The sequence below is a fragment of the Solanum pennellii genome, chromosome 4 (genome assembly GCF_001406875.1).
Source record: "Solanum pennellii chromosome 4, SPENNV200".
In the NCBI taxonomy this organism is placed as follows: domain Eukaryota; kingdom Viridiplantae; phylum Streptophyta; class Magnoliopsida; order Solanales; family Solanaceae; genus Solanum; species Solanum pennellii.
Genome location: NC_028640.1, coordinates 72,279,476 through 72,306,395, shown reverse-complemented (window position 1 = coordinate 72,306,395; position 26,920 = coordinate 72,279,476). Strand labels below are relative to the sequence as shown.

At 35.2% G+C, this 26,920-nt stretch overlaps 2 protein-coding genes, 1 long non-coding RNA gene and 1 pseudogene across 24 annotated transcripts in view; 1 reads left to right on the top strand and 3 right to left on the bottom strand.

Moving 5' to 3' along the window:
- Positions 1 to 252: 252 nt before the first annotated feature.
- On the bottom strand, positions 253 to 8,293 carry LOC107015544. Of its 21 annotated transcripts, none has more exons than XR_003577906.1 (4): positions 7,580 to 8,293; positions 1,578 to 4,652; positions 1,404 to 1,487; positions 253 to 1,274 (listed from the first exon to the last, which is right to left on the bottom strand). It is a non-coding gene; the product is annotated as an uncharacterized LOC107015544 (long non-coding RNA). The 21 variants fall into 21 exon arrangements; XR_001456356.2 differs by having other exon boundaries at positions 1,404 to 1,467; XR_003577908.1 differs by having other exon boundaries at positions 253 to 1,467; positions 1,578 to 1,695; positions 1,776 to 4,652.
- An 871-nt stretch (positions 8,294 to 9,164) lies between these two features.
- Positions 9,165 to 9,794, bottom strand: LOC107017030 (annotated as a pseudogene).
- Positions 9,795 to 13,538: 3,744 nt separating this feature from the next.
- On the top strand, positions 13,539 to 21,173 carry LOC107018323 (probable beta-1,4-xylosyltransferase IRX9H). 2 transcript variants are annotated; one of them, XM_015218783.2, is made up of 5 exons: positions 13,539 to 13,999; positions 14,097 to 14,881; positions 20,010 to 20,259; positions 20,370 to 20,587; positions 20,916 to 21,162. In XM_015218783.2, exons 2-4 carry the CDS (start codon positions 14,145 to 14,147, stop codon positions 20,538 to 20,540), a joined length of 1,158 nt encoding a protein of 385 aa, XP_015074269.1. In that variant the 5' UTR covers positions 13,539 to 13,999; positions 14,097 to 14,144; the 3' UTR covers positions 20,541 to 20,587; positions 20,916 to 21,162. The 2 variants fall into 2 exon arrangements, with proteins under 2 accessions (XP_015074269.1, XP_015074270.1); XM_015218784.2 differs by having other exon boundaries at positions 13,539 to 14,881; positions 21,077 to 21,173.
- Positions 21,174 to 23,061: 1,888 nt separating this feature from the next.
- Positions 23,062 to 26,920, bottom strand: part of LOC107017817 — a 30,468-nt gene continuing 26,609 nt past the window's right edge. Inside the window, exons 24-27 of the mRNA XM_015218089.2 lie at positions 24,507 to 24,551; positions 24,337 to 24,420; positions 24,140 to 24,243; positions 23,062 to 23,844 (exon numbers count right to left, since the gene is read on the bottom strand). Coding sequence (XP_015073575.1) covers positions 23,730 to 23,844; positions 24,140 to 24,243; positions 24,337 to 24,420; positions 24,507 to 24,551 — 348 coding nt within the window. The 3' untranslated portion in view covers positions 23,062 to 23,729. The remainder of the gene's footprint in view (positions 23,845 to 24,139; positions 24,244 to 24,336; positions 24,421 to 24,506; positions 24,552 to 26,920) is intronic.

The following is a 26,920-nucleotide window of genomic DNA, read 5'->3' as shown; positions in this document are numbered from 1 at the left end:
TTTTTTTTTTATTATAAGTGTCACCTAGTGTGGACTTTTGGGGCACCACTAAAGGAGTATTTGTTGTTATTTGTAAGACACAACAATTGTTGCTTTTAGAGCTCTTAGCAATAATATAGTTTGACAAAACTTGGGGTAAAACTTGTCTCCTTTAGAAAACTCACATTCTTTATCAAAGAGTCTACCTCCAATTGGGAACCTCTAAATTATTAAATCACAAGATAAGAAAAAAAAAAGAAAAGACAAAAAACAATAATAATAATAATATCATAAACATATCTCTTTAGTATTGGTCCCACATTGTGTTCTCTCACTCACCCAAACATGTATGTTTCATTGTGGCTTCATTCCAAATCAATGATAAACTTAACAAAGACTATTAAAGATGAACCAAATACCTTTTAGGCCACTACAAGCTGAGATAGAAAGGAACAAAAGATTAGTTTATTGGGAAAAAAAAGGATGAGATAACAATACTAATTGCAAACACGTGTAGGATTAAGCTTAGGAAGATGTGTTTATTAATCTCACAAGTACTTTAATTGCACGTAGCTTTGCTTGAAAAAGAAAAAGAAGCAATTGTGAAGCTTAGTGCGTTTGACATTTCTATGTTATTGAAAGCTAAGAATTTTGACTCATTTTTCCTCTTTAGTTTAGACTAAAAAGGATTGGTCGGTTTTCAGCTGGGGCTTTAATGATAATGCCTTATAGACTATAGTATAAAATTAGAAAGATAACAAATTAGAGGTGGAGAAAGACAAAGCAGAAAGGGGCAAAAAAGGAGTCCAACAACACATATGTACAAGGTAAAAAGAGAAAAGATACTAAAACTTGTATACAAACCAGAGTCTTTAATAATTTAGTGGGTTTTATAGAGGTCTAACATCTAGAATTTGAAATTTGCAAATTGGACAGGAAAAAATGATGATGAATTGATAACTAAAAAATGAGTCAAAATACTTGTTAGCAGTTGTTCTGATGAGATATTACTACATCTGAAAAGTTCACATTGATGTATCTAAGCACTAAGCATAATAGTCAAGTCTTACCATTTAAGATATCCCTGTCTTTGTTCAAAACACGCAGCATAATTAGCTAGACAGCTTAGGATAAAAGAAAAGTGTTTCTGCTTAACGACGTGCAGTACCTGCAACTAAGTTGGAGAGTTGTTGACTGTGAGATCAATCATCATCCATGACATAATCCTTAAATTACTAAGCAGTAAATATTAGCTGGTAGGGGACGTGCCATTGCTTAGGAGCGTCGGGCACATTCTGCAATTATGGAGCATTTCACACGGTAAAAACTCTAGAGAGGAAGTTGAATAAATTATTGGAGCTAACTCTAGGTGAGCCAAAGCATCGCGTCACTTCAGTATTGAAAAGACTTTTGTCCCGACTTACTTGATCAACTAAAGTAAAAGACTTGTGTCCTGAATCCAAGACTTATCACCTTCCACATGCCTAGCTATAATTTCACAAATGAGGCTATAGATTTTTCAGCAAGATAGGTATACAGACAAATTATTTTGGAAGCGCAAATGTAGAAGTAAAAAGTTTCATAATGATCATGCTTACTGGAAATGATATATGCTACTCTGGAATCCATTGGATAAGCCAGCAGCAGAGTTAAAGTTTAACAGATGAATTGACCTTGGTCTCTTTGGTGGCAGAATATTCAATCCATATAAGTCCCCTGCAACAAAAATTGGTGGTTGGTTACTCATGATTTCGTTGAAATGTGTTATTTCCTAGGCAAATAAATTGGGATGGTACCTTTATGTTTGTCCATAAAACAAACTAGTCATGAAGATTGTCAGGGCAAATGTACAAAAAAGTCGTAGCGTGAAACAAGTGTAGGGAAAAATCAACTTTTCTTCACCTAAATGAATTATTGACGACCTTATCGACCCCCCAAAAAAGACCACTCAATGTTAATGGATAGCTGATTCCACTACTCTTGAAGACACACCATATCATGTCAGGCCACTTTGAAATACAGGAGCACAACCTTGGCAAACTATAACAGGAAAAAATGCAGTACAACAATGACTTTCGAGAGAAATTGCTGCATCCCATGAAAAGTATGTAAATACAGTAGCTACTATAAACAATTGATAACATTGTGTTTTAAATTAAAGAGTAAAAGTAATATTGAGGTTTTACTGATTCAGCGAAAACGTCACTAAAATTAAATAACTGCAGATTCCAACAACATTTATTCACCATTTACTATAGGTTTAAGGTTAGGGAGCTGAGATCAAACAAAGAGCTGGTAAGTTAATGAAGCCTCGTAATAAAGCCTCGTAATATTTAGTTGAAAGGAGAGGTAGAGCACATGGATTACATTTCCAACTTTACAAGATTTACTTCCTTACATTCTGATATAAAAGGGTATCAATTGCAAGGTGTCAATCTTTATACTTTTGACAGAAAAAGAAATTGAATGAAGCAACTTTCTACTTTTTTTTAATGGCTGAATCAGAAATTAAGCAACTTCCCATATTACTTTTGCTTCCTTTCACCTGATATTCTCAGTGTTCTGAACATTAGATAGATATCTTTGGTATTGGACTGTCCACAGCCCAAATGCAAGTAAAAGATCCAATCAAGTATTAGAAGCCCAATGCAGTTGCAACGAACTATAAATGCATAGAATTGGACAAGGCAACTTGCCATGCTAAATTAATGAGATAACACTCAACTACCTATTCTTTTACCTAGAGATCCCTCTCCAAACTTGCATGTTCATTTAATTTTCCCGAACTGATGTGCTTGAGAGTAAAGAAACACGATCCTTGTGTTACAGTCTTTTCATTTGCTGACTAATTTACTATAAACATTTTCAGTGACAAATGATGCCTCAGTGCAAACAACTGTCCTCAAATTTTCACCTTTCTGCCCACCCTTTGCAAACTTCAACCACTAAAAATGAAACAGTCGTAAAAAAGTTAAAAAATTTACTATTGAATTCCTGATGTCAGAATTGTTAAGAATCATTTTTGGAGGAACAAAGGTCAAGAATCACGGGAAAGGAGACACAGATTCGAATGTCAATAATCTCATATGAAGCAAAGCCAACCCATAAAAACTGCAGTCTTCATCCGTCATAATAACAGCACATTTATAGCATCAACTTTCCATATAAATTTTAATTTGTTACATTGGAACAAATCATGAATGTTAATTAAAAATAGAAATTGCAAAAAGCATTACCGAAAGATGAGATTTACATTAACTCATTCTAAGTTTCTGCAGATCAACCTCTTTCAGTTCCTCAATATCATCTGCACTGTCTGTGGGAATATCTCCACCACAATAAAGAGTCTGCAAATGCATCAGCTCGGAAAAGATCAACAATGTAAGGGATTGAACTACAATTTAGCTAAAAGAAAAGAATAGGAATCAAAGATTAGAACAAATTGTGACCATTGTAGTTTAAGTGGTATTTTCATGTTGAGGTTTTCAGCATGTCCCTTGGACCACAAAAGGGAAATCTAAGCCATTATTGAGGAACTCCAGAAATAAAGTTTTAATTGCACTTAACACGGTAAATAATTGAACAATTGTCTCAAGGCTATAGCTGATAATCAGCCATGTTATTTCTTATTACTCTCCTTGTGTTATAACGATAACCTCATAACCATAACAGCTTTTAACATAAACTAATCACCTTCTTTCTTTAATGAATAACTCAAGACAGTTTCCTGGCAAAAGAAGGTGTTTAATCTAGCACTAGTAGAATCCATGCCCAACAGACGATACGGGCAGTAGTTTTATTTATGCTTTTAGATAAGTTTAGCAGTTTTCCTCAACGAAATTATATATACCAACTGATACTGATACATACTGTAGGAGAAATTAACATGTACTAATGCAGTCCTTTGCATGCTATTTCATCTTCAACTTCAATGAACCTTTATGTTAATATATAACCCAAAATAGTTTCTACATTTGTTTCAATCTGCGCAAGAGATGATTTTTGGAAGCTCTTTAATAAAATTATAAGACTTCTCATTTTACTTTAGTTTAAGTGTAACTGATTAGATTCAGTAATATATTAATTTATATAATATCTTCTATTGTGCCAAGTGTAGCTCATTAGATTCATTAATATTCTAATTCATATAATATTTTCTATGGTGCCAATTTTACATAAAGTTGAAAGCTTATGCTACCGCACAAATTGACAGTACTCGATAAACTATGCTCAAGTAGATATATTATGTGCATTGAGAACCTCTTGCAACTATCTGTAGGGACAAATGAGTAGACTGAAGAAAGTTGTCAAAAGGGTATAGAGAAAAAAATGAGCAGCAAAAGCTGACTCAATTGGAAATCGACCTTGGGACCTAACTCTTAATGCAAAAACAATTATACAAGGCTCAATGAGGGATAATAATGAGCAAGTAATGAAGGATAAATTGTCTAACATGAAGTAAGAAATGAGGGACAGTTAGAGGAACTACTAGGAAGAGACAAGGGACTCGTGTCCCTTGTTACTGAATTTCTTAGCAATGATAGGACAGACATCATCAGCATCAGCCAGCGTCTCTAGAAATGGAAGTTCTGAAGTAAGTGCAGAGTCCGATGGGGGTCATCGCACCAACTCTTGATCATAGGAATTCCATTATTCACTTGCAATCTGAAAACCTGAAATCAAAGAAAGATGCTTTCAGGTGCAAAAACAAAATGCCTGGATTTCAATGAAAAATAGATACTTCTCTAGGCACATTTTATGATTAACTAAGAAGACCATGTGTTCACACATTCCTGGTTCAAGGGAAAACAACATCCTTCTGAAATGTTATTATTTTAACAAATAATGTGACTATGCTTGTCAACATACAAATAAGTTGCATGACACTCTAAGATACCACATAGAATCTCTATTTCCGTAACCCCCCCCCCCTTGAAATCACATGAGCAGATTAGTCAGGTACTTAATCTCCCATCCCCCAGTCCAACATTCAAGAGAACAAGGAAATCCTAAAACAAATAGATGCTTCTACAAGGATTATTAAAATCATTAAGATATATGCCTAAATGATCAGCACCTAATATTGTCAAATCTTTAGTGTAACTACCACCTGAGAATATGCATAATTCATGATAAGAGTTGAAATTAGCTTTCCATCTGGATCCAGTATATCCGACAGTAGACTCACGTAGATGCTTTAACTGGCAGTAAAAATCACGATTTCAAACATATCTGCAACTTTCTCCATGAATGTCTTGAGATGAGGCCTCTGCTTCATATACACAACGTGTTCTTTCATGCTGAAGGAGACAGGAAGTGCAAAGTATGCATCATCACTGTGCTCCAGAGTAGAATAGACAAGTGTTTCTAGAAACATGAAACCAATATGCAAGACGAGAGTTTACTTATTGGAGTCAATATGTGCCTCCAGTGAGACATTCTTATTTTTTTCCTAAGCGGCGGTTCACACAATCACTTTGACATATTTGAATCAATCTTTGGTGGGTCCTTTGGTGGTAAGAATTCTCTCTCTTTCTCTCTCTCAGATACGTTCTTCCAAGTGAATTCTGCACTTCTTCTTGCCAAAAATAAAAACTGTGATTGTTTTTTATGTGTTACATAGAAATACAAATGCCACATTTAATTAGGCTGCAAGTATGACTTGTATATGAGTTCAACTATGACACTTGCAAACGTGTCTAACAACTGACCTAGATACCTTAATATTTTTCACTCCACAACGTGACACTGTTTCTAACTTTCTGGTTTTTGTTTTGTGGTGCTAAATAGTATTTTTTTTTAAAAAAAACACCTTCTAGTTTTTTGTTCTGCTTGTAGACTATTTACTTTACTTTGCTTTCTATTTCAGTCCTTCCCAAGAATAAGACCTCCTTCCTGGAATGACCAAAGAACAACTTGCAAAGGAGAGGTTATTCACTGTGCAGCAAATGTTATTTATGTAATTCTGAGCAGGAAACAGTTGATCAGGTATTCTTCCATAGCAGCTTCTCAAGACAATGCTGGGAACTTTTCTTTAACATCATGGGCATAGATTTGGTATTACCACAGAAGATCAGCTGCCCTTTGGAAGTTTGGCAGTTTAAAATGTTAAAAGGGGGCTTGAAGCAGATATGCAAGATTATTCCAAATTGCATACTGAAGACAACATGGTTGAAAAGGAACTAGGCATGTTTTGAGTGGAAGAGACTGCAGATACATAGAGTCAAAAACAAATGTATCAATCTTATAGTAGTATTCTTGGTAGGATGGTTAAGTATGGGAATTTTGCACTTATTAGGGGAAAATATGTAGTGCGTTTGGAGTTAGAGCTGTAGTTAGGTCCTGTAAAATGGTTGTAAGAACAACAACATTATATGGCAACAAATGTTGGGTCTCCAAAAATAACATATCCACATTGTCTAGACTCAAGACTCATATGAATGCGAATAAGATGGATATGCATTCATATCCTAAGATTATAAATTATCACATCCCATAAGAGGTGAAGCAGCATGCAGAGTTTAAATGATGACGTCATATGAGATGGTATGGTCATGTCCACGAAGAATTTTTATATGTCATATGAGATGATATAGTCATTTTAATAAAAACAGAAAAGTTAGACCCAAAATCATATAAAAGTTATCTCAAAAGGACTTTTTTTTTCCGCTTAATGGAAGCAAAGCATACATATATGCCACACCACTAGTTGGATTAAGGCTTAGTTGTTCCTTTTAACATTTACGATAAATCCAATATTTCATGGGCTCTTTTATCCTAGTTAAAGGCTTGTTGTGATGTAGTCCACGTGCAGGAGTAAGAGTAAGATTTAGAGAACATCCACTCGTAGAGAAACCATCATCTTTCTTAAAGACAAATTATTATGTATTACAATAAAATGGACCTGAATGGAACAACATGAAAACAAGAAATTCATATACTAAACTCAACAATTTAGCATTGAGCAATAGTTGTCTGAGTGATTGAAAATAATGTCCTGATTCAGAAATGACTTTTTTTGAAAAGATAGCTTTCCATCATAGATTAGTAAACAATTAGTCCTTTATATTGCCATATGTTAACATTTGAAGCAATTCAGTGAGTAAATAAAAAAAAAATGAATCTGTTCGACAAACAATAAAGCACAACAATTACACCAGCACCACTAAAAAGGATCAATCAACTCATCCAAGATCACTGCAATGTGTTTTTCCCACATCTTCATCTTTGTTACCATTGTCAACACTCATCACTCAAAAAACAGTCGAGAAATATCAAACGAAACAACTCTGGAATTAGTTAACTGCTAAATATAGAGATCGGACTGATTAATAACTTAAACAAGTTCAAGTGCAGCAGATTTTCTTAACAAGCCAAATCTGACCAGCCAATTAGGTTACAACGATGAACAGATTTAGGAAGACTGACACCTCAGACCACAGCCAAAGAAAATTAGAAGCTGAGGTCCACCAACAACAAATATTTAATAACCTATAGATCAACAGACTGATAGTGATAGAGAAATAGAATGTAAAAATCAACCAAAGTTAGGTATCTATGCAACATTGAGAACAGATATAATACATAAAAATCAACTCACAGCTCCCCAATGTAATTGGATGCATCATGGTTTCCTCCAATGAATAAAGTTGGAAAGGCTGGCAACTGCAACTTCTTCTCCTGAGTAATACTTCCACGAAGAATTCACGATCCCATATGAGGTGACACATTTAAACGTATTCAGATCCTTCTCATTCATAACAGCCCGCTTGCACGATGAAAATGGCTCAACTTATATCAATCCAGAAGACAATATAAGAAAATAAGATGCAGAATTATTGTTATTGATGAGACCAAATGACAGTCCGGTGCACTACACTCCCAAAACTTCAAAGCCAAATTAACTAGTTGAGTATGATTATAACTGAGCAGTATATATGATCAAAATGATACAAATCACAAATTTGCTAGTAAATTCATTGAGAAATATCTATTAGGGAGAATCAAATGGAAAATTGTAAGACGCATTTGAATCCTCCTTACTAGCGAAAAGGACAAGGAAAGGCCATCATTAAAAAATGATACATTTACATATAAATACAGATGAATTGCAACGAGAGAATTTTGATGAGAGAAAAATTGCTCCTTACGGCGGCGCTAGTCGAATTCTCACTTCTGCTAATAGTTCCGCTTTGTCACCGGGCAGGGAATTGTGGTGCGCGACGGAATAGAGTCGTCGACGAGTGGTCCGGCAGCAGACGGCGGGCACGTCTGGACCTGAGACTTATCACAATTCAAATCATTATGTGGGATTGGGATATTTAGTTGTGAAAATTGTATATAATAGCAAACTAATAACCTAAATTAAATGGAATAGCTAGGGTTTGATAGTATGACTGCACTATTAAATAAAGATTGATCTAAATTTAAATTTGATAAATTAGATATTTAAGTCCATTAAAATGTCGAAAGTGTTATGAATAATCACTTTAAAAGGTGTTATTTAACCTTAGAAAAAAAAATTATAAAATTCAAAGTTCTAATCTCAAATAGAGAAGGACATCGAATCATCATCACATTATAATATTCCAAGAGTTTGTTCACTCTTCCATATGGTTAATAATTTTCTAAAAAGTGTAGCACTGCTATATATGAGATCTTGAGAATGAAGTAAGAATTTGCGTGAACATACTGTTCAAATAAACAACATATCTTGGGCTAGTGCACCCACACATCACCAGTGACTTTAAATCCAATGGACAATTCACTAAAACTCCAAACATGTTCACAACCCTTGATTATAAATCCGAAAAAAGTACTTATATTATAGATAATTCAAAACATCACAACAAAATTAAGATCTATCAATCGATCTCCAACACTCGGTGCAACAAAAGACATTAATTCTTACTACAAAATAACCAAACGATNCACCCACACATCACCAGTGACTTTAAATCCAATGGACAATTCACTAAAACTCCAAACATTTTCACAACCCTTGATTATAAATCCGAAAAAAGTACTTATATTATAGATAATTCAAAACATCACAACAAAATTAAGATCTATCGATCGATCTCCAACACTCGGTGCAACAAAAGACATTAATTCTTACTACAAAATAACCAAACGATAACTGCCAAAACAAGTAGTGACTATAATATTATGCATTTCCAATTCCATCACTCAAGCAAAAGCTTGTGACCAATCTTATAAGAAGCATAAGCATCAAGGCACTCATACTCAACCTGGTCACTACTCAACTCCCTTGCCTCCCAATTACTCATACACACATGCTTAGGCTTCTTCATATTTAAACCAGCAACTTCCAAAGCTAAATCTTTCAGCCCTGGTCTACGAAACCTCCCAGGCCAACGCTACTTCGCCATCGCGCGAATATCAGCGCTATTAGCACAATTCAATCCATATTCGTTCTTCAACTTTTTAACATCATCAGCAACTTCAATTCCCAAAAATGTAAACTTTGAACTATTGAGAAAATCCTTTAGAGATTGAGGAATTTCATCAAGGTAGAAAAGTTGAAGGATGAGACATTTTTCATCTATGCATAATTGTAACGTTGCGGATTTGTTGCTCATCCAACTTATTTCATGGGGTCTCCACTCAATGTCTAGGCCAACAACAACCATTGGAGTGTTGCCGTGTACGGAAAGAATGTTACGTACCCATTCATCTGCGACGGTGCCTTTGTCGGTGACGGTTGTTTCAATTGTTTTTCCGGCGAAGGTGACTGAGTATTTGGAAGTAGTTGGGTTGTAAGTTATACCATTACGATTAGTGAAGGAATACATCTTTTCTTTTTTGTTTTCTGTATATGTCTTTCTCTCATGAGAGTTGTTAGAATTTATAGGGAGTACGTAGTATGTTTGATCAGACGTTTGAAATCCATGACCTTTAATTAATTAGGAATTTGTAAAGTTAAAGTTGCATAAATACAAAAGTGTATCTAGAATTCATTAATTAGGAATTTGTAAAGTTAAAGAAAGTTGCATAAATACAAAAACGAGAAGATGAAACATAGAAACTTGAAAATTAGTTTGGAAATTTGTAATACGCGTATGAGAATCTGAAGAAGTTAACTCTTGAAAAATATAAATTAACTTAGATATATACACCACAATAAATATTTAATTATTCCCAAGGCGATCGTGAATATTCCATAAAAAACTTTGAGTTTACAGTTTTGTTCAATAAGTCAATAATGTCACCAAATAAAAAATAGAAAAATCTTGGCCATAAAATTTGGTTTGATAAAATAATATATTTTATATTATGTTATTTTATTTTTTTGAATATTTTTATCGTTTTAATTTTAATGCATTTTAGTTAAAAATGGAAAAAATTAATTTATTTTAAAATAAAAAATATTATAAACTTTCTAAATTTCTGATAAAATACTGACCAAATGTTCTGATCATTTAGCATTACCGAATATCAATGTTTTACTTGGCTATTCATGATTAATATTATAAGGAAAATTCTTTTTGGCCAAAAAATGTGGTCAGAATGACATTTTACCTATATTATTTTATCCTTTTGAATATTTTTACCATTTCAATTTTAATATCTATTAACTAAAAATGGAAAAAAAGAAAATTAAAAAAATGTCACAGATTTTTAAGTTTTCTCACCAAATTCTCTGGTCATTTAGCACTATCCATTTTATAATATTATATTATTAACATGCAATAAATTTTAATAAAATTACTCAAGAACTTAATAAAATAAAGGATATTTTATAGTACTTCAATGCATGTATAAGTTCTCATGTTCCAGTAAAATACTTTATCTATCCCTAATAATTATCAGTCCATTTTTAAATTGACACATTTATTAAAAAAATAACGATTAACATAATTAAATTGTTTAACAATATTATTGATAAAATGTATAAATTAAGATACAAGTAAAAGTGAAATAATGAAATCTCCCTCCTAATCAATATCAATATTTTGTTGAGGGATATGTAAAATGAAAAACATAACTAGCATTTTAAGATTGAGGAACTAGGGAGTAATACTTTCTATGGTTAATTTATTGTAAGACTTGCACTTATATTGTATATATATACAAAATAAAATAATTATAAAGACCATAGTACACAAAACTTTTAAAAAAATAATTTTAGGAGGAAAATCAAATTGATCAATCATAAACCGAATAATGCTAAACAATATGCCTAAAACTATCGTGATTTTATAGGTCAAAGTTTTTATAAGATTATTATGTCATTCTATCCAATTCAATTAATACGTATTTTATGATGGTAGGATTGTTTACATTATCGCGACTATTCTTTGTCCCAAGCAGACGTCACATTTTATTAAAGATGTTTTAATTTATTCATCGATGATAAATTGACATAAATAGTCAAGCAAATTATACAAGTCTTTTGTGATTTTCACAGTGAGAAAGAGGTCAGTGTAGTTAACTTTATACATTTAACTGTCAGAATTTAAATCATCGAGCCGTGTGGACCTCTACATATTAACACCTAAATAGGAGAATCGTCATATCCTAATTACAATTAAAATTATGCAGACAATTAAGAAAACGGAAGAATAAAGGAATTTCATGCAATATCTTTATAAACAAGAGCTTTAAAACGACTTCAATTAAGATTTATAAAGTAATTAACATTCTCACGGATCTATTCTAAACAGGAAATAAGAGCTATTATGATTGCAAAGTACGAAATGCGATAACAAGGACACAACTCCCACCATGCGGAAGGAAAAATAGAAGCTGATAGAGATTTACTTCGTTTTCATCTAATGAAACACCAGCAACCTGAATTCAGACTATGCCAAAGAAGCATAGCAATAGTAGTATCAGTACAAAACAACACATACTAGCAAAAACATGCAGATAACCACTCGCTTCTCCATCTTTACCATCTCTCGAATATCTCATAATTACATTAGCGCCCTTACTACTAACCACCTTCTCAGTCAACCTACTCACTAGGTTCTTGATCATAGTCTAACCATTCTAACGCATAGAAGAGCCCACGAATACAACTACAAACATTCTAACTAACCACTCACAAATGCTTTTCTCCAAGTGAAATCTACGTAAGTATACATCACGTACGCTATCTTCACTTCTCGCCATTGCAACACACGAATAACCCTTTTCTCTCAAATATTACAACGCTTGATACATACTGCACCACATTCCAATTTAGGCTTGTTCTTTCTGGTTCTTTCAACAATGAGATACCAATCAGTTTACTCAACATGGTAGAACAATCAAATATAGGACATCATAATCATTTAACAATTCTGAGAAAAACAATATCAATCGTCATTTATGAATAAGGTGCAGTTTCACATTTTTTAGTTACAGAGTTACGACAAGTCAATTGTCCTCTCAGGGAACTCAAACTCAAATTGTTAACATACCGGAATGTAGTACTCAATCCTATATTTAGTGTGTCGGAACACATGCAACACCCGATTCATTCAACAAGTCACAACCACAATTTTCAAGTATTTTCACATAATCATACAATCAAGCATGATTCATGGCATACCCCATTCAATTATTCTTATATACAATTAGTGTGATCCATAACACAACATTTACATACATACATGCATTATAATCAAGTAATTACTAACATACATCACACTAATATGAAATCACAATCATCACAATGAAGTGTTCATTCGAAATATATTACTTAAACAATAACTTGACCATTCTTAGCCCTAGTTCATCATTTAAGACTTCTTCCTTTGATTTAGTCATCTTTTATTCGGTACACGAAGGCCTACACATAAATCTTACCATTGATTATCATTATACTACGCAGTGAACACAGATTCGTAACTAATCAATTTATAAAACCTAGCCTACATGGGCGCCAAGCAGCTACACATAATTTTTAGCTTTGATTCTTGTTTTTGAACTTCGTGACGGCTTGATCGGAAATCCGCCATCCACCCCGCTCCTTACGCTAGAATTCTCCTTATCCTTTCTTTCTAAGCTTAAAAGTAGCTTTTTTTGGGGGTAGGGGGGGAGGGTTGGGGTTCTAAGGTGGTTTACGTCTAAATTAGATATTTTAGGAAGAAAGAGGAAAATAAAATTTTACATTATTTACATTCTGTCTCGCCTATCTCACTCTGGCGCCGATTTATCCCACTGTGGCGTCGCCGTTCTAGCGACATCTGATCAGTAATTTCTTGAAGTTTTTTCTTTTCTTAAATAACGACTGTTCGGATCATTATATTAACACATATCTGTGTATATAATATGTATACATATTTAAAAATACTTTGTGTTCTGATTTTTGTGCTTGTTAATTCAAATTTCTTACTCGTTTCCAATAGTAACAATTCACTATTCATGTACCACATCACATTATATAAGAATTCTCTTAAATCTTCTCAGTTCCATGTACGTATGTATCACATTATAAATATTTAAACTATGATTAGCTTTACCAAACGGTCCAAAACAATGTGTTAAAAGTCCTAATCACAATGATTAATTGGAGTGAATTAAATTTCTGTCCGACAATAATAACCAAGCTGCCTCCCCACGAAACAACAAGCCACGCGTCAGTTTCCTATACGGGCCCACCAACCTGGCGCGCGTTAGTCGTAACCAACGCCCAGCTCAGATTATCTGGCGCGCATCCCACTTGATGCGCACAACGCCCCCCTTTGTGCCTCCTCTACGGCCGCCACTGAGGACTCATTTTAGACTTCCATTTACAGCCGACACTCAAATATCTCAAATTCTACCGGAAAATTTAGCCGCCGTTGTACCGGAATTATGAGCAATTCCGTTGAATATTCTTGAACCTGATATCTGGAGTTGCTGAAGTTTTTTGCTGAAACCGGGTTCAGCAGAGATTTCATTCTATTTTTTTTTTACCAAATCAGGCAGATTTGATTCGGAGAATTAGGTTCTGTTCGTATATCTAGGGTTTCAGTGTAATCAGTTGTGATTCGGCGAAGTTTCGGTTTAAACTGAATCGTCTGAGCTGGTATGATCTTCTGCACATTTGTTCTACTATAGACTCTAGTTGAATATTCGTGCATTTCGTGCCTTTTGTTCATTTGTTGATTCATTGTGTGTAAAAGCGTGGAACTTGCGTATCAGTTGATGTAATTGGGCAGTTTGGTTAATCGATGGCGTCGATCCGGAGAACTCTATCACCGAGTAACGAACGGCATTATCAGAATGGAAACCAATATTCAGTTCAATCGCCATCTCATAAGCTCGTTCTCAATGGCAAAAGCTCGCTACTGAATTCTCGAAAAAATTATATATCCAGGAAGAAGTTGTTCTATAGGTGTCTGGTATTTTTTGTGCTAGGGTTTGTATTAGGTATGGCACCATTTGGGGGTTTTGATGATGCGAAGAACAGTGATTTTTCGTTTGAGATCAAACCACCGGTGGTGAATGTTAAGGAGGAGATGAAAGATGTGGTAATTCCCAGACCTGACAATGTCGTGGTAAACTCAGTTAAATTACCAGGTTTGGGGGAGGAACTGCACGGGAAGTTTGATTATGTATCCAGGAAACTGTTGATTGTGGTTACTCCGACTTATAATAGGGCACTTCAAGCTTACTATCTTCTTAGATTAAGCGATGTGTTGAAGCTTGTGAAATCACCTCTGTTGTGGGTTGTGGTTGAGATGAATGTGGCATCTGAAGAGACTGCAGACATTTTGAGGAAGACAGGAGTTATGTATCGGCATCTGGTGTGCTCCAAGAACATGACAGATATAAAAGACCGCGGGGTGCACCAGAGAAATGTTGCATTGGAGCATATTGAACATCATAGGCTCAATGGAATTGTTTACTTTGCAGATGATGATAATATCTACTCACTTGAGTTGTTTGAGAGCATTAGATCGATCAAGTAAGTTGAGATTCATCAGTCTTGTTTACATGACTTGTCTTTGTTTTGTCCTGCTGTGAGCATGTTCAGGATGATGTTATGTGCTTTATGTAGATGTTCAAGTCGATAATAGTGAATAGTCTAGAGCTATTTCACATATATTACAACTTCATTGACAAATTCTTTTCCTGGTGTCCTCGGTTCATCACTCTTCATAGTTATAAGAATAACAGTTGTAGATTAGACCACTGGTCGTGTGATTTTTGGACTTAATTATTATCTCAATTCTTCCTCAAAATAGCAGTCCTTAGATTAGAAACTGAGGAATGACCACCTTGTTAGTGTATAACGGAATCCCCTTCTTCTGGTAAAATATAAATTGTGTGAATTTTATTAGTGGACAAAAAGAGTTACATGATTTGGATTACCGACTTTTATGAAGGGCTATAACTCTGACATGCCCACCAGATGTAACATCTTCATCATTAGTGTTATCATGTGTTTGTTCATTCTTAATTGATGTCAAAGAAAAAGCTTGGCTTGACAGTGATGTACTTCAATCACTTGGTTGGACAGATGTGCTTCAATCTTTTCAGTAGAGTTCTTGACTTCTTTCAATCCAAATAAGAGAACAGAGTAACCACTCAATATGGAAGTTGGATATAGAAGTATTAGTAAGAACCAGCCATAGACTTGTTACACCTGTTCTTTTGTCGATGCCTAGAATTGATACATTGATTTCACTTGTCATCTTCTTTCTTTGTAGAATTCTTTGTGATGCCTCTATCCACTTCTTTTTGTCATTCACCTGCTTCATAGAAAATCCTTGTGATGCCTTCATCCACTTTATCTTCTTTTGAAGGGGTTTTAAGAAACATCTAGTCTTCCCATCTTTATTATGAGAGTCAGGACTACATTCATTACTAATAATTTTCCACTTTTTTCTTGTTATTTGGAATTGTGAATGTCATACTACGTTTTATTACTATAATTAGTACGGCATGCTTGCTATCATAGTCAACAATAAGAACCCTTATTAAAATGTATTGTATTTATAACTATAAGAGTCCTCTTTTATAGCATAGGTGAAATTAACTTATTTGTCTCTTCGACTTCTAACAAATAGAACTTATTCATGTCTCTGCTTAGTCAAAAGCTGTCTGATGTTGGAAAGTTTTACATAAAAATGACTTAACTGGTATCGTTCCATAAATTGGTAGATTGACCCTCGCAATAGTGAATTTGAGTGTCCTATGGGCTGCTCCATGAAGAGTAGCTGCTACTCATCTTCCTTGATGTCTACCTCACACAAGTAAAGCTTAAAAGAACTGCCACTACAAAACTTTAAACTTGGTCAAGTTGTCTTGATACTTGTCACCAAGGAATTCAGTCTATAATATTCCTTCGTAAATTTCTTATTGTTTAATATGTGGAAAATAAGTCTCACTGAGGATTAGAAGTAGTGAGCTCCGAATTTGCCTGCAGAGAGAAGTATTGCGACTACTTTATGCAGCAAAACAAGCCTCAATGGACTGCTTTCCTGGAAGTTAAATCTCAACCAAGAGAGGTGCAAATAATATGTCAGAGAGAAGAGCTTCCCTGCTGCAACTGAATGAATTGTATTTAAAAGATATGGTTTCTACAATGTAAGATTATCTATACATAGTTACTCGAAACCCGACCCATATCCTAGAAAACTAGTAATATTCCAAGTAGTTAATGCAAAAGAAATGAATCCTGAACCATCTATGGGAATTAAATCCAGAATACAGTTTGAGCTCAAATAACAACATAGGCTCGACAAGTTAATATTGATCAAAAAACACACTAGACAAGTCAGTAACTACTTGTGATGCTCCTGGAAAATACTTTGTTCTTTTCTTGATAATGGTAATGTATTCCTCAGAATCAAGGATATGTTGGAGACCTCCAAAAAGTTGTGGATTAGTCAACAAAGACTAATCAATTACAATGATCCTAAGTCCTAACAGATCTGTTAATTGTTCAGCTTCCTCTACCCTTTCTTCTTTACCCCAAACATAAAAGGTAACAATACAATTCCATTTGATCTTATGAGGGGGACTAAGACTACCTTCAGAACATCTTTTGTTTCTTTCTTTGCATGTTGTCCACCATATACAAGATGGGATGATTCTCAACCATTTCTTGTGACTCTTGCTGCCTCCTCTCCTGATCCAGCAACTGAGAAGATCTGTTGTGTGCTCGAGCATTATCCACTTGCTTTGGGAGAGACTAAGGAGTAGGGCCCAAATTTGTGAGGTCACTTTGCAATGCTCCTGGGAAATAGTATATTCATGTCAAACATGGGTCAGAAATGTCTATGCTAGACTGTTGTCTTCTTCACTGAAAGAGGCAATGTATTTTCTTGGAATGTCACTTGATTTGTGAAGAACGCTCAGTAGGTGACCTTGTGACCCCAAAAATAGAAGCTGCATATCTTTGTCCACTATCTATTCAAGATAGAATCTATTAAGTGTTGCAGTATTCCGATTCTTTTCTGTTCTTCCTGCATCAGCTCCTTCATGGAAATTCTTGGATCTCATGATAGTAATTGTTTGAACTCTTCATACATGTTCGGATCCAATTTCTAGAGTTCTACCTCTGAGATCAATTGATTTGCATAATGAGGAAAAGATGATAGAAATTGCTGACTCAAGAATGAACTTCTTTACAGAGCCTTGTCTCTAAGGTTCTAGGTTACTGCTCATCCCATGCTGATCTTGTAGCTGTTCTCAGATATCATTGGATTAAATTCATTTACTCGGTAATTTAAAAATTGGACTATTTTGCAGACCTTTAGGCAAATTCCAGGGCATTAGCATTTGATATGATCTTTGTTAATGCTTTAACATGGACCAATTTTCTTCCACCTAAAAGTTATGAAAAGATCCCTTAGGAAATCTTACCTTCTATTAGTTGAAAACTTGGTTTGCAACAGCAATTTACTTTGAGCAACATTATCACTCTGCTGCATCCTCGTTTTCTTATTGCTTGCCTCTTTTGCTACACATACTTCATTTTGGATTTTTGAAGTGAACTTCATTCCGGTCTTCTTAATGTGCTTGACGTTTTCCGTCCTTATTAATTTACGCAATCTCAGCCTTGAGAAAAAATTGACCTTTCTTTGTGTGATCACCTACCGTGTTATAAAATAGGTTACAAATACTTCCAAGCAACACCTCCCTTTTGGCTATTGGAATTGTGTTAGAAATCGGCTCCCAACTTTTCCTGCAAAATAATACAATGAGGCAATAACTCTTAAATGGTCGAGACGAAGTTCATAAATATGACTCTTAAATGGTAACATATACCATATTGAATATATCTCACAGGTGGATGTTTTAAAAAGAATCTCACAGATGGCTGTGATTCATGCCGAATAGCTCATGAAATTTCTCCCAACGACATAATTTCAGTGGATACAAGGGTTGGTTTTTTTGCCACAATTGACAAGTGTAACGGGTAGTAAATTGTGGTTTCCAATTTTTATTGCTTCCTCAAATCCTTGTTTGACGACAATTCAATTAATCTTCTTAGGCTTTTGAATTTGTGGATTTAATCTCACCAATTTAAAAAAAAAAATAAAAAAAATTGTGTTCCTCTTCCATAGAATGCAAAGTTAATGATCAAGCTGACTTAGAGGCTGCGGTCATTCTTGATTGAAGTAAGGGCTTTAGGAAAAGGCGTAACTGCTCTTGTCGGAAGGGCAGGGCTACTATACTATATGGTAAAGATCTCCCAAACCGAGACTTCATATCCGAAACGCAGGAACGATCACATCCCTTTCTTCCCCTTCATCTTCGGGCAAGCGGGTGAACTCAGGGCCTATTCCCTATTTGATTCTCTAGGCTAGTGGTCCCTCATTACTGTGTTTCCCCCAGAAATTCCTCCTCTGATCCTTGGCTCCCTCTAACTTAAGCATTATATTGTCCAAAGAAAAATTAAGCTTTCTGCTTGCTCTGGCTGCAATCCATGATCTTCGCTTATGATAGGAGTTCATAGCAACTTATGAATTAAAGGAAATAATTAAATTTTTTTTGATATACTGTATTATGAGCAGTGAGTGGTTGAACTGTAATTCTTTTGCCCCTGTTCTTTCATTACTTTTGCTGTTCGATAAACCTTGGGGAATTTGCGCATATGGTTAAACATATGGAAGGAAAGGAACGAGAGAATTTTCCAAGGAAGATCAAAGGGAAATGCATTTCTACTTTATGTTTTTGGTGTAAAGAGCAATGTATAGTAAATGAAATACAGATAATGGATTTCCTAGGCTTATTGTAATTAGCTATCTCTGCAAGCATACCTTTGGAGGTGGCCAGAAGAATACATGTTACCAATTTCAAAAAAAAAAAAAACACCTTCGGGAATTTCCTCAGCAATGGACAACAAATACTTCTTGTCCATGCTTTAGTCATATTCATTTGATTCCTTCTTTGTGAGGACCAGCGAGTGCTGCTCGCAAGGTATGATAAGAGCCAATGCATGTAAGATATCTTTGTTGTATTTTGCTCTACAGTTTTAACATTTTTTTTCTTGGACTTGGTAACTTTAGTTTTAGCATTTACTTGAATAGAATCATCTAACAGGCTTGCTGCAAGGTTTGAGCTTTCACAATGACAGATTACCATGCTTAGAGTTCTGCATGAATTCAGTAATATGTAACCTGACTTGAGATTCTGCCTGAGTGTCGAAGTAACTGATCTATTTTTTTGTTCCCAGATCCCAGCTACTTCCCTTAAAGAAAGTAGGCTCTTCCATGCTAAAATTTGTTGTGGAAAGATGTTACAACTCTTCTTCTTCTTCTTTTTAATACTAAAATAAGCACAACTATTCAATAAAACAAATTTATATCCTCTTCTGGGACACACTTCTGGTGAAATTCTTTCTAATCTAGGAAGTATGGTAAAGTAAAATGGTTGAGCTAGGACATAAATAACTATTTATATTATTGTTGGTATGAGAGGTAATATGTATGTTGTTTCTCGCGAATATGACTGTTTTTAGATTCTATAAGTTGAAGGAGAGCACATTGTTTTTGCAGATTTGACGTCATTGTTGGAATATTCTCCTTTTGTCTTTATTTTTTCTTATCTGCTTATATTTTCTTGTGATCTCCACTTTATAGTCGTTTTGGCACTTGGCCTGTTGCTATGCTAGCACAAAGCAAAAGTAAAGCAATACTGGAGGGCCCTGTGTGCAATGGAAGTCAAGTTATTGGGTGGCACACCAATGAGAAGAGTAAGCAACTTAGAAGATTTCATGTCGATATGTCTGGTTTTGCCTTCAATAGCACTATATTATGGGATCCAAAGAAATGGCATCGACCAACTTCAGATCCCATACGACAGTTGGACAATGTGAAGGAGGGTTTCCAAGTATGCTTCATATTCCTCCTCCTTTAAAATTCTTTATTTCTTTACTTTGGGGATAGAAGCCTGCCTGAACAGGTTGAAGTTGGAAATTTGCTCACAATGATTTCTTGCAGGAGACCACTTTCATAGAACAAATTGTTGAAGACGAAAGCCAAATGGAGGCTGTCCCTCCTGGTTGCTCAAGGGTATTGAATTGGCACCTTCATTTGGAAGCTCACGGAGTTGTCTATCCAGGAGGCTGGCTGCTTCAAAAGAACCTTGATGCCATTATCTCTACCACATGAGAAACACAAGCAAGGTGCAGGAACTCTAAATGGTGTCCATGAAGGAGGTCAGTGCTTCTTATCATCACTAAACCCACAACTTCCCGTGCTTCTTATCATCACTAAACCCACAACTTCCCTTGTCTTGAAAAGGGAATGGTCAAACGCGAAATAAGTGAACTAGGGGTTGGTGGGGTGTGAGGAGTAGCTTCTCTTAATTAACATCATTTTATTCCCAAAATGAAGATTCATTCTCCCCCCCGCTCTCCCTTTTGTTGCTAATATCCAGAGACCTTTTTGGCATCATTGTTGTTTCTGCTGCCGTGTCCAATGTCCATATTTAGTTTGACTGAGCAAGGAAAAAGGAAAGCACTCAGCTGCAATTCTTTTTGACAGGCCAGTGCTAATCCCAGTAGGAAGCTATCATTTTCAAGCTGATCAGGGAATTACTAGATTGCCAAAGTTGAAGCAGCAAGCATGCCTTCAATGTCAAGCTAGCTATAAAGAAAGGAGTGATTCATTTTATTTTTGACTTTCTCGAAATTATTCTTTGACAGCATCAGAACTCGTTTTGTTGTGGAGTTTTGCTGCTTTTCCCAAGGAGAGGGATGTGGTTTCTTCAATTTCCATTGCAAAATTGATTGCTACTGCCATNAAATTATTCTTTGACAGCATCAGAACTCGTTTTGTTGTGGAGTTTTGCTGCTTTTTCCCAAGGAGAGGGATGTGGTTTCTTCAATTTCCATTGCAAAATTGATTGCTACTGCCATCACAGAAGGCGGAATGTGTGCATGTTGTAGAATGGAATGGTTGTGATTATTATCCTCGGAAGCAGGAAGCAAGTGATGCTTAGTTCAAGTTGTAGTCTTTTACTATTGTGTTACTGATGGAATAGTTATCATACAAAATTTGCAATTTTTTCTTTACCTTCTTGATGTGCAAAGGTGGTTATCCCAGAGGTTTTGCCAATTAAATTAAGCTGTTTTGAATTTTACTTGTGCAGATTTTTTACTTTCTACGTTGAATTCAGTTTTACCAACTTAATTTTTTTCTTTGGAGTTAAGAGTGTTATAATATACGTTTCTTTATGTACTATAATAGGAGAGACCTGGCTAATACCTAATGTTTTGAGATGTTCAATAGTACCTAATCTCATCCTAAATTTGACGAATTCGCTTGCCAACGTATCTTCGGAAGAGATCACGTCTCAACGCTAAGACATGTGATGATAAAAGATTGCCCAAAAAATCATGATTAGTCACTTCGTCCAATGCAGTATTCTACAAAAGGGTTGCTATTGAAAGTATTTGGGTAAGTATCATTCGATGCCCACTAAAAGGACGAAACAGAAAGTATTTGTGTTAAGAATAAAGGACGACTAAGCCACAAAAGGCACAGTTTGTGTTAGGTATTAGCGGGACTAAGTTGCCACAAAAGGACCGACACGGAGAGTATTATGTGATTATCAGCGACGACAAAGTCGACTGAAAGTATTTATGTGATATAATATAACAATTAGCGACGACTGAAAGTAGTTATGTGATTGATTATTAGCGACGGCAAAGTTGCCACTGAAAGTACTTATGTGATTATTAGCGACGATATTGTCGCATTTATATGATTATTAGCAACGGGAAGTCGCATCTAAAAGTATTTTTTTATATATGATTATTAGCGACGACAATGTCGCCACTGCAAGTATTTATATAATTGTTAGCCACGACTTTATTTGATTATTAGCGACGAGAAGTCGCAACTAAAAGTATTTTTGTGACTATTAGCGACGACAATGTCGCACTGAAAATATTTATATGTTTATTAGCGACCACATTTATGTGATTATTAGCAACGACAATGTCGCCACTTAAAGAGTTTACATGATTAATAGCGACAGCAAAATAGCCTCTGAAAGTCTATTTATGTGATTATTAGCAAAGTTGCCACAGAATGTATTTGTACCAAGTATTATTTGTGTTGCAGTGACTACTAAGTTGCCACTAAGTTGCGTACCATGTATAGCCACGACACACGTACCATGTATTAGCCACAACACTAAGTATTACCAATGACAATGATGTCACAAAAGGGTCGCAACTGAAAACATATATATCATGTATTAGCGACGACTATGTTAACATAAAAGGCCGCCAGTTAAAGTATTTGTACTAAATATAGCTATGACTGCATTGGAAGTGTATATAACTTGTATTAGCAACCACTACATCGCCACTTGAAGTTTGTGTGCGTTTTTATTTTTTAAAGCATTCGTGTTAATTATTAATGACAACTCAATAGCTCACTGAAAGTATTTATTATGAGTTTTAGCAACCACTTAAGTCACCACAAGAGAAACAATATACCTGCAAGGTATTTTTAGTAACCACAAAAATATGTTCTATGTTCTAGTTAGTACAACATATTCTAAAAGAAAGTCCAATTCGAGAAAAGCATTGAAGATGATGCAAATAAGGGCAAAAAGCTCTCAGCGACTTTTTAGTAAAAACTTGCTACTTTTCGATAACATTCCAGACGCTAGAATAACTAACCATCGAATAAAGTGTATAATTCAAATCACCTGACCAAATCTACCATTCATTCACAAATAAACTCTCTTTTTCATTTTAATAAGTTTTGTTCGGAGAGCTTTTTCGAAGAAACTAGAGAAGTGTTCCTTTCTTTTTTTCCCTTTACTCTGTAATCTCTAATTGAACCCATTTACTCTGATGACCACAAGTGAGGCAAGTGAGGGAGGGGTAAGGGGAAGTGGGATGGGGCTATAAAACTACAGTACAATTACACACTTCCAGCTGCCTCCCTCTCATACAAAAGGTTCTAAATAACCTGACCTACCAGCTATTCTACTCCCCACAGCACCAATTAGTTGCCTAGACACCTCAACTGATGCCTGTAGGCAGAAAAATTACACAAATATAATGAATGACAAACATATAGCTGGTAAGAAACTGCAGGGAAATTGATGTCTTATGGTACATTCTCCAAAGGGAGATTTCTCCTCAAAACTTTTGGACACTGCCATCGCATGAGCCATCTTGTTGCCAGCAGATTGAGCCGAACTTCCAAGGGGCGCAAATACTAGCCACAATTTACAACTCTGGAGAATTATAGCAGATTGTTGCAATAAGGAGCTGCAGTAACACTGGTGCCTACGCCGTGTATTACTACACTGCATTCCTTTAAGAAAGTGCACTATCATGTTAGAGTTGTTCCATGAACAGAAGCACTTGTCTCTGAGGCATGCACAGTAGATGAGAGATGTGATTGCTGCAAACTCTCATTAAAAAGACCAAGTTGTACCAAGGTTGATCTGCATCAATGCCAAACAACTCCAGTAAGCACAAAGACAAGTTAATTTGTAATAAGCATGACCAAGGTCTTTTTTTTTTGGATAAATCATGAAGAAACTTTTTGAGCATAATGGATCATGCAATTAGCTCTTATTCTAGGATCACATGAGACACAATCTGATTTTCTACTCTTAGAACAATATGTCTCAAAAATTAGATGCAGCATGTGCCATGAAGAACTTGAGATAAATCTAGTTGACATAATGCAGAAAAGGATGGGAAATTACTAAACGGTTGATCCGATACAAAATATACCTAGGGAGTGAAGTTTTAATATTTGGCTGATTAGCAAAGGTAAGCAATGGACTTCGGAGATTAACATATTTGTTTAGAGCACTCTCAAGCTGCGCTGGTGGCAACTGCAAACAAGATCAAACACATTTTAAGACAAAATACAGATGAGGTCGCCTCCATGCACAATATAGTAAAAATTATTAATCACCAAACAATACCTGTAGTAGTACAGGAAAAGAATGTGGTTGTGTTTGTGAGACACATTTTAGGAATCCCACCCACAATTTTGGCATCCTCCATACCTGCATCGAATATGCAATAGGATGACAATTCATTTGTACAGCAATAACGATAGTTTGTGATTAGGGGGAAATCTAAGCTTAAATACCTGTCTAACCACAAGTTTGGAGAGTATCTCCATCACAAAATCAACCTAAACATAAAAAATAAGAAGATAGTGTCATTCACATTGACTACATTCCTTCCACATCAAACAAATATAAGCTCAGTAAGAAGCATTGTCAAAGCAATGTCCATGCTAATAGATGAGCACAATACTCATACTGTTGTTGACTTCAAAATTCTAGTGCTGCCCAGCTGCATCAACATGTAGATGAAATGCTCCAGCAGTACTCTATCAGAGCTAGTTCATATACATCCAGGAATCCAATCCTCCAACCATCAAATGGAGAGAAGGAAAGAGACAAGACGGATTACATATCTTGGATTGCGTAGTTTTCAAAATCCAAGACCAATAATCACATCCATACGGTGTTTAACTGTGTGACCCTCTCATCTAAGAGCTTGAATTATTCAAGAAACAGCTTTTATTCGCTTATGTCTTCAACATTGCCCCTTTGTGCTTAATATGGCAGGCCAAAGGAAGGCAAACTAAGAGACATGGAAGAATAACTTTATCCAAAAATAAATCAAGATACTAAGATGTGTCAACTCATGAGTATCAAGGACATGATTGTCAGGTATTCAGATGCTAATTTAGCATGGTAATATCCTGATAGACACTCTATCTCTGGACATTGTGTTCTCATTGGACTATTGGAGTAGGGATGGCAATGGGGTGGGGCAGGGGAGAGGGGGGGAGGGGGTTGCAGGTTCCCTCCCTCCACATTTTGGAACAAAACAGTTTGACGGATCAATGATCTTCACAGTTTTATAACTTAATAAATTTTGTTCATAAACTTGAAATCAAATTTTCTTTTCATTCATTATTTATGTAACTCACAAGACAAAATGATACTAATATTAGTAGAAATCAACAAACAATTTTTCCACCCTTCCCAATTGTTATTCTTTATAAAAGACAACAAGAAAAATTCAAGATACTTGATACTTTTTAGTTCCTTGTTTCTTCCTGTTAAGCTGTTACAGAGAACAGGAATGAATTTTTTTCTAGGTTCATTATATAAGCACCCTTTAACTTATACAAGTCATATAAATATTCTTAGTATAAATGTTAAAGCAGTAAACTGATCAGAGAATTTGACAAGCAAAAAAGAAAGATATATGACTACATAAAAAAGAGAAAAAAATCTCAATGTAATACTACATCGTGATGATGAAAAATAATTACGCATGGCCGATTTATACAGGGAGGGGTGGGTTAAAAAAATATATTTTGTCGTGTGGGTCAGGGCAGGGCAAGGCGGGGAGGGGAGGATTGGAGTGTTCACGGGTTTATGCGGGTTTGCCCCGCAACTGCCCTGCCCTGCCCTGCCCCTTTTGACATCCCTACATTGGAGGCAATTTGATCTCCTGAATGAGTAAGAACCAATTGTGGTGCAAGACCTATGTAGCAGCTGAATATCGAATCATGGAAGTTGCTACATGTGAACTCATCTGGATCAAACGACTGTGGAAAGAATTGAAATTTGAAGAATCACTCTGATGGAACTTGTTTGTAATAATCAAACTACGCTGCATATTGCTTCAATTCCAGGTTCCGGGAGAAGACCGAACACAGAGAGATTCACGGTCACTTTGTCAGAGAAAAAATATTCTCTGAAATATTGTAACATGATCTGTGAAGTCCAATACCAAATTTATCACAAGTACTCAACTACCTGCATATGTACCATGCTCGACACATCCAATGTATATGCTTGAGGGGTGGGTGTTAGATAGCTAGTACAGTGTTGTCCATGTTGTTGTCCCACATTGAACAAACATAAAAATGATGAAGCCTAAGACATTAAGTCACACCCATAAACTCACATATTCTAATTGTTAAAATTTGTTTTTAGTTACTACAATAATTTTTAGCATAATAATTTAGTAGTTTTAGAATAATTTGAACATTAAATTTCTATCAAGTTTCGATTAATTTGTTGAGATATTTTAGTTTTTTTGAATTTCAAATTATGCAAATCTTTTGTTTTAAACTGACTATTTAAAGACCTCCTATGCTTAATAAAATTGCTGAGAGACTTCCAATCAATACTTCAGCCCTATTGGTTGCATCGTCTTCTAAAAACCAGCGGTGGCATCAAGAGCTTCCACTGATATAAATGGATCTTTGCGTTCATCGAGGAAATATAATTTTAAATCATTTTTAACCCATATCAATTTTCAACCGATTTTCAACTCATGCTTATTTTTAAAGCACGGGCAACATCTTAAACCCTTGCTTATTTCTAACACTTGGGCACCAATACCAATTTTCAAAATTTTAGCTTATGCTTATTGTAACACACAACTATTTTCAACCAATACATATTTTAACTATACAAATTTTTATCCATATATATTTTTAACCATGACAAGCATCTATCTTTTAATTTCCCT

Excerpts from the sequence above, each read along its gene's own strand:
- LOC107018323 (XM_015218784.2), top strand. The coding sequence starts at position 14,145 with ATGGCGTCGATCCGGAGAACTCTATCACCGAGTAACGAACGGCATTAT. Across the intron at positions 14,882-20,009 it reads GAGAGCATTAGATCGATCAA|TCGTTTTGGCACTTGGCCTG; the intron begins GTAAGTTGAGAT and ends TCCACTTTATAG. Across the intron at positions 20,260-20,369 it reads ATGTGAAGGAGGGTTTCCAA|GAGACCACTTTCATAGAACA; the intron begins GTATGCTTCATA and ends GATTTCTTGCAG.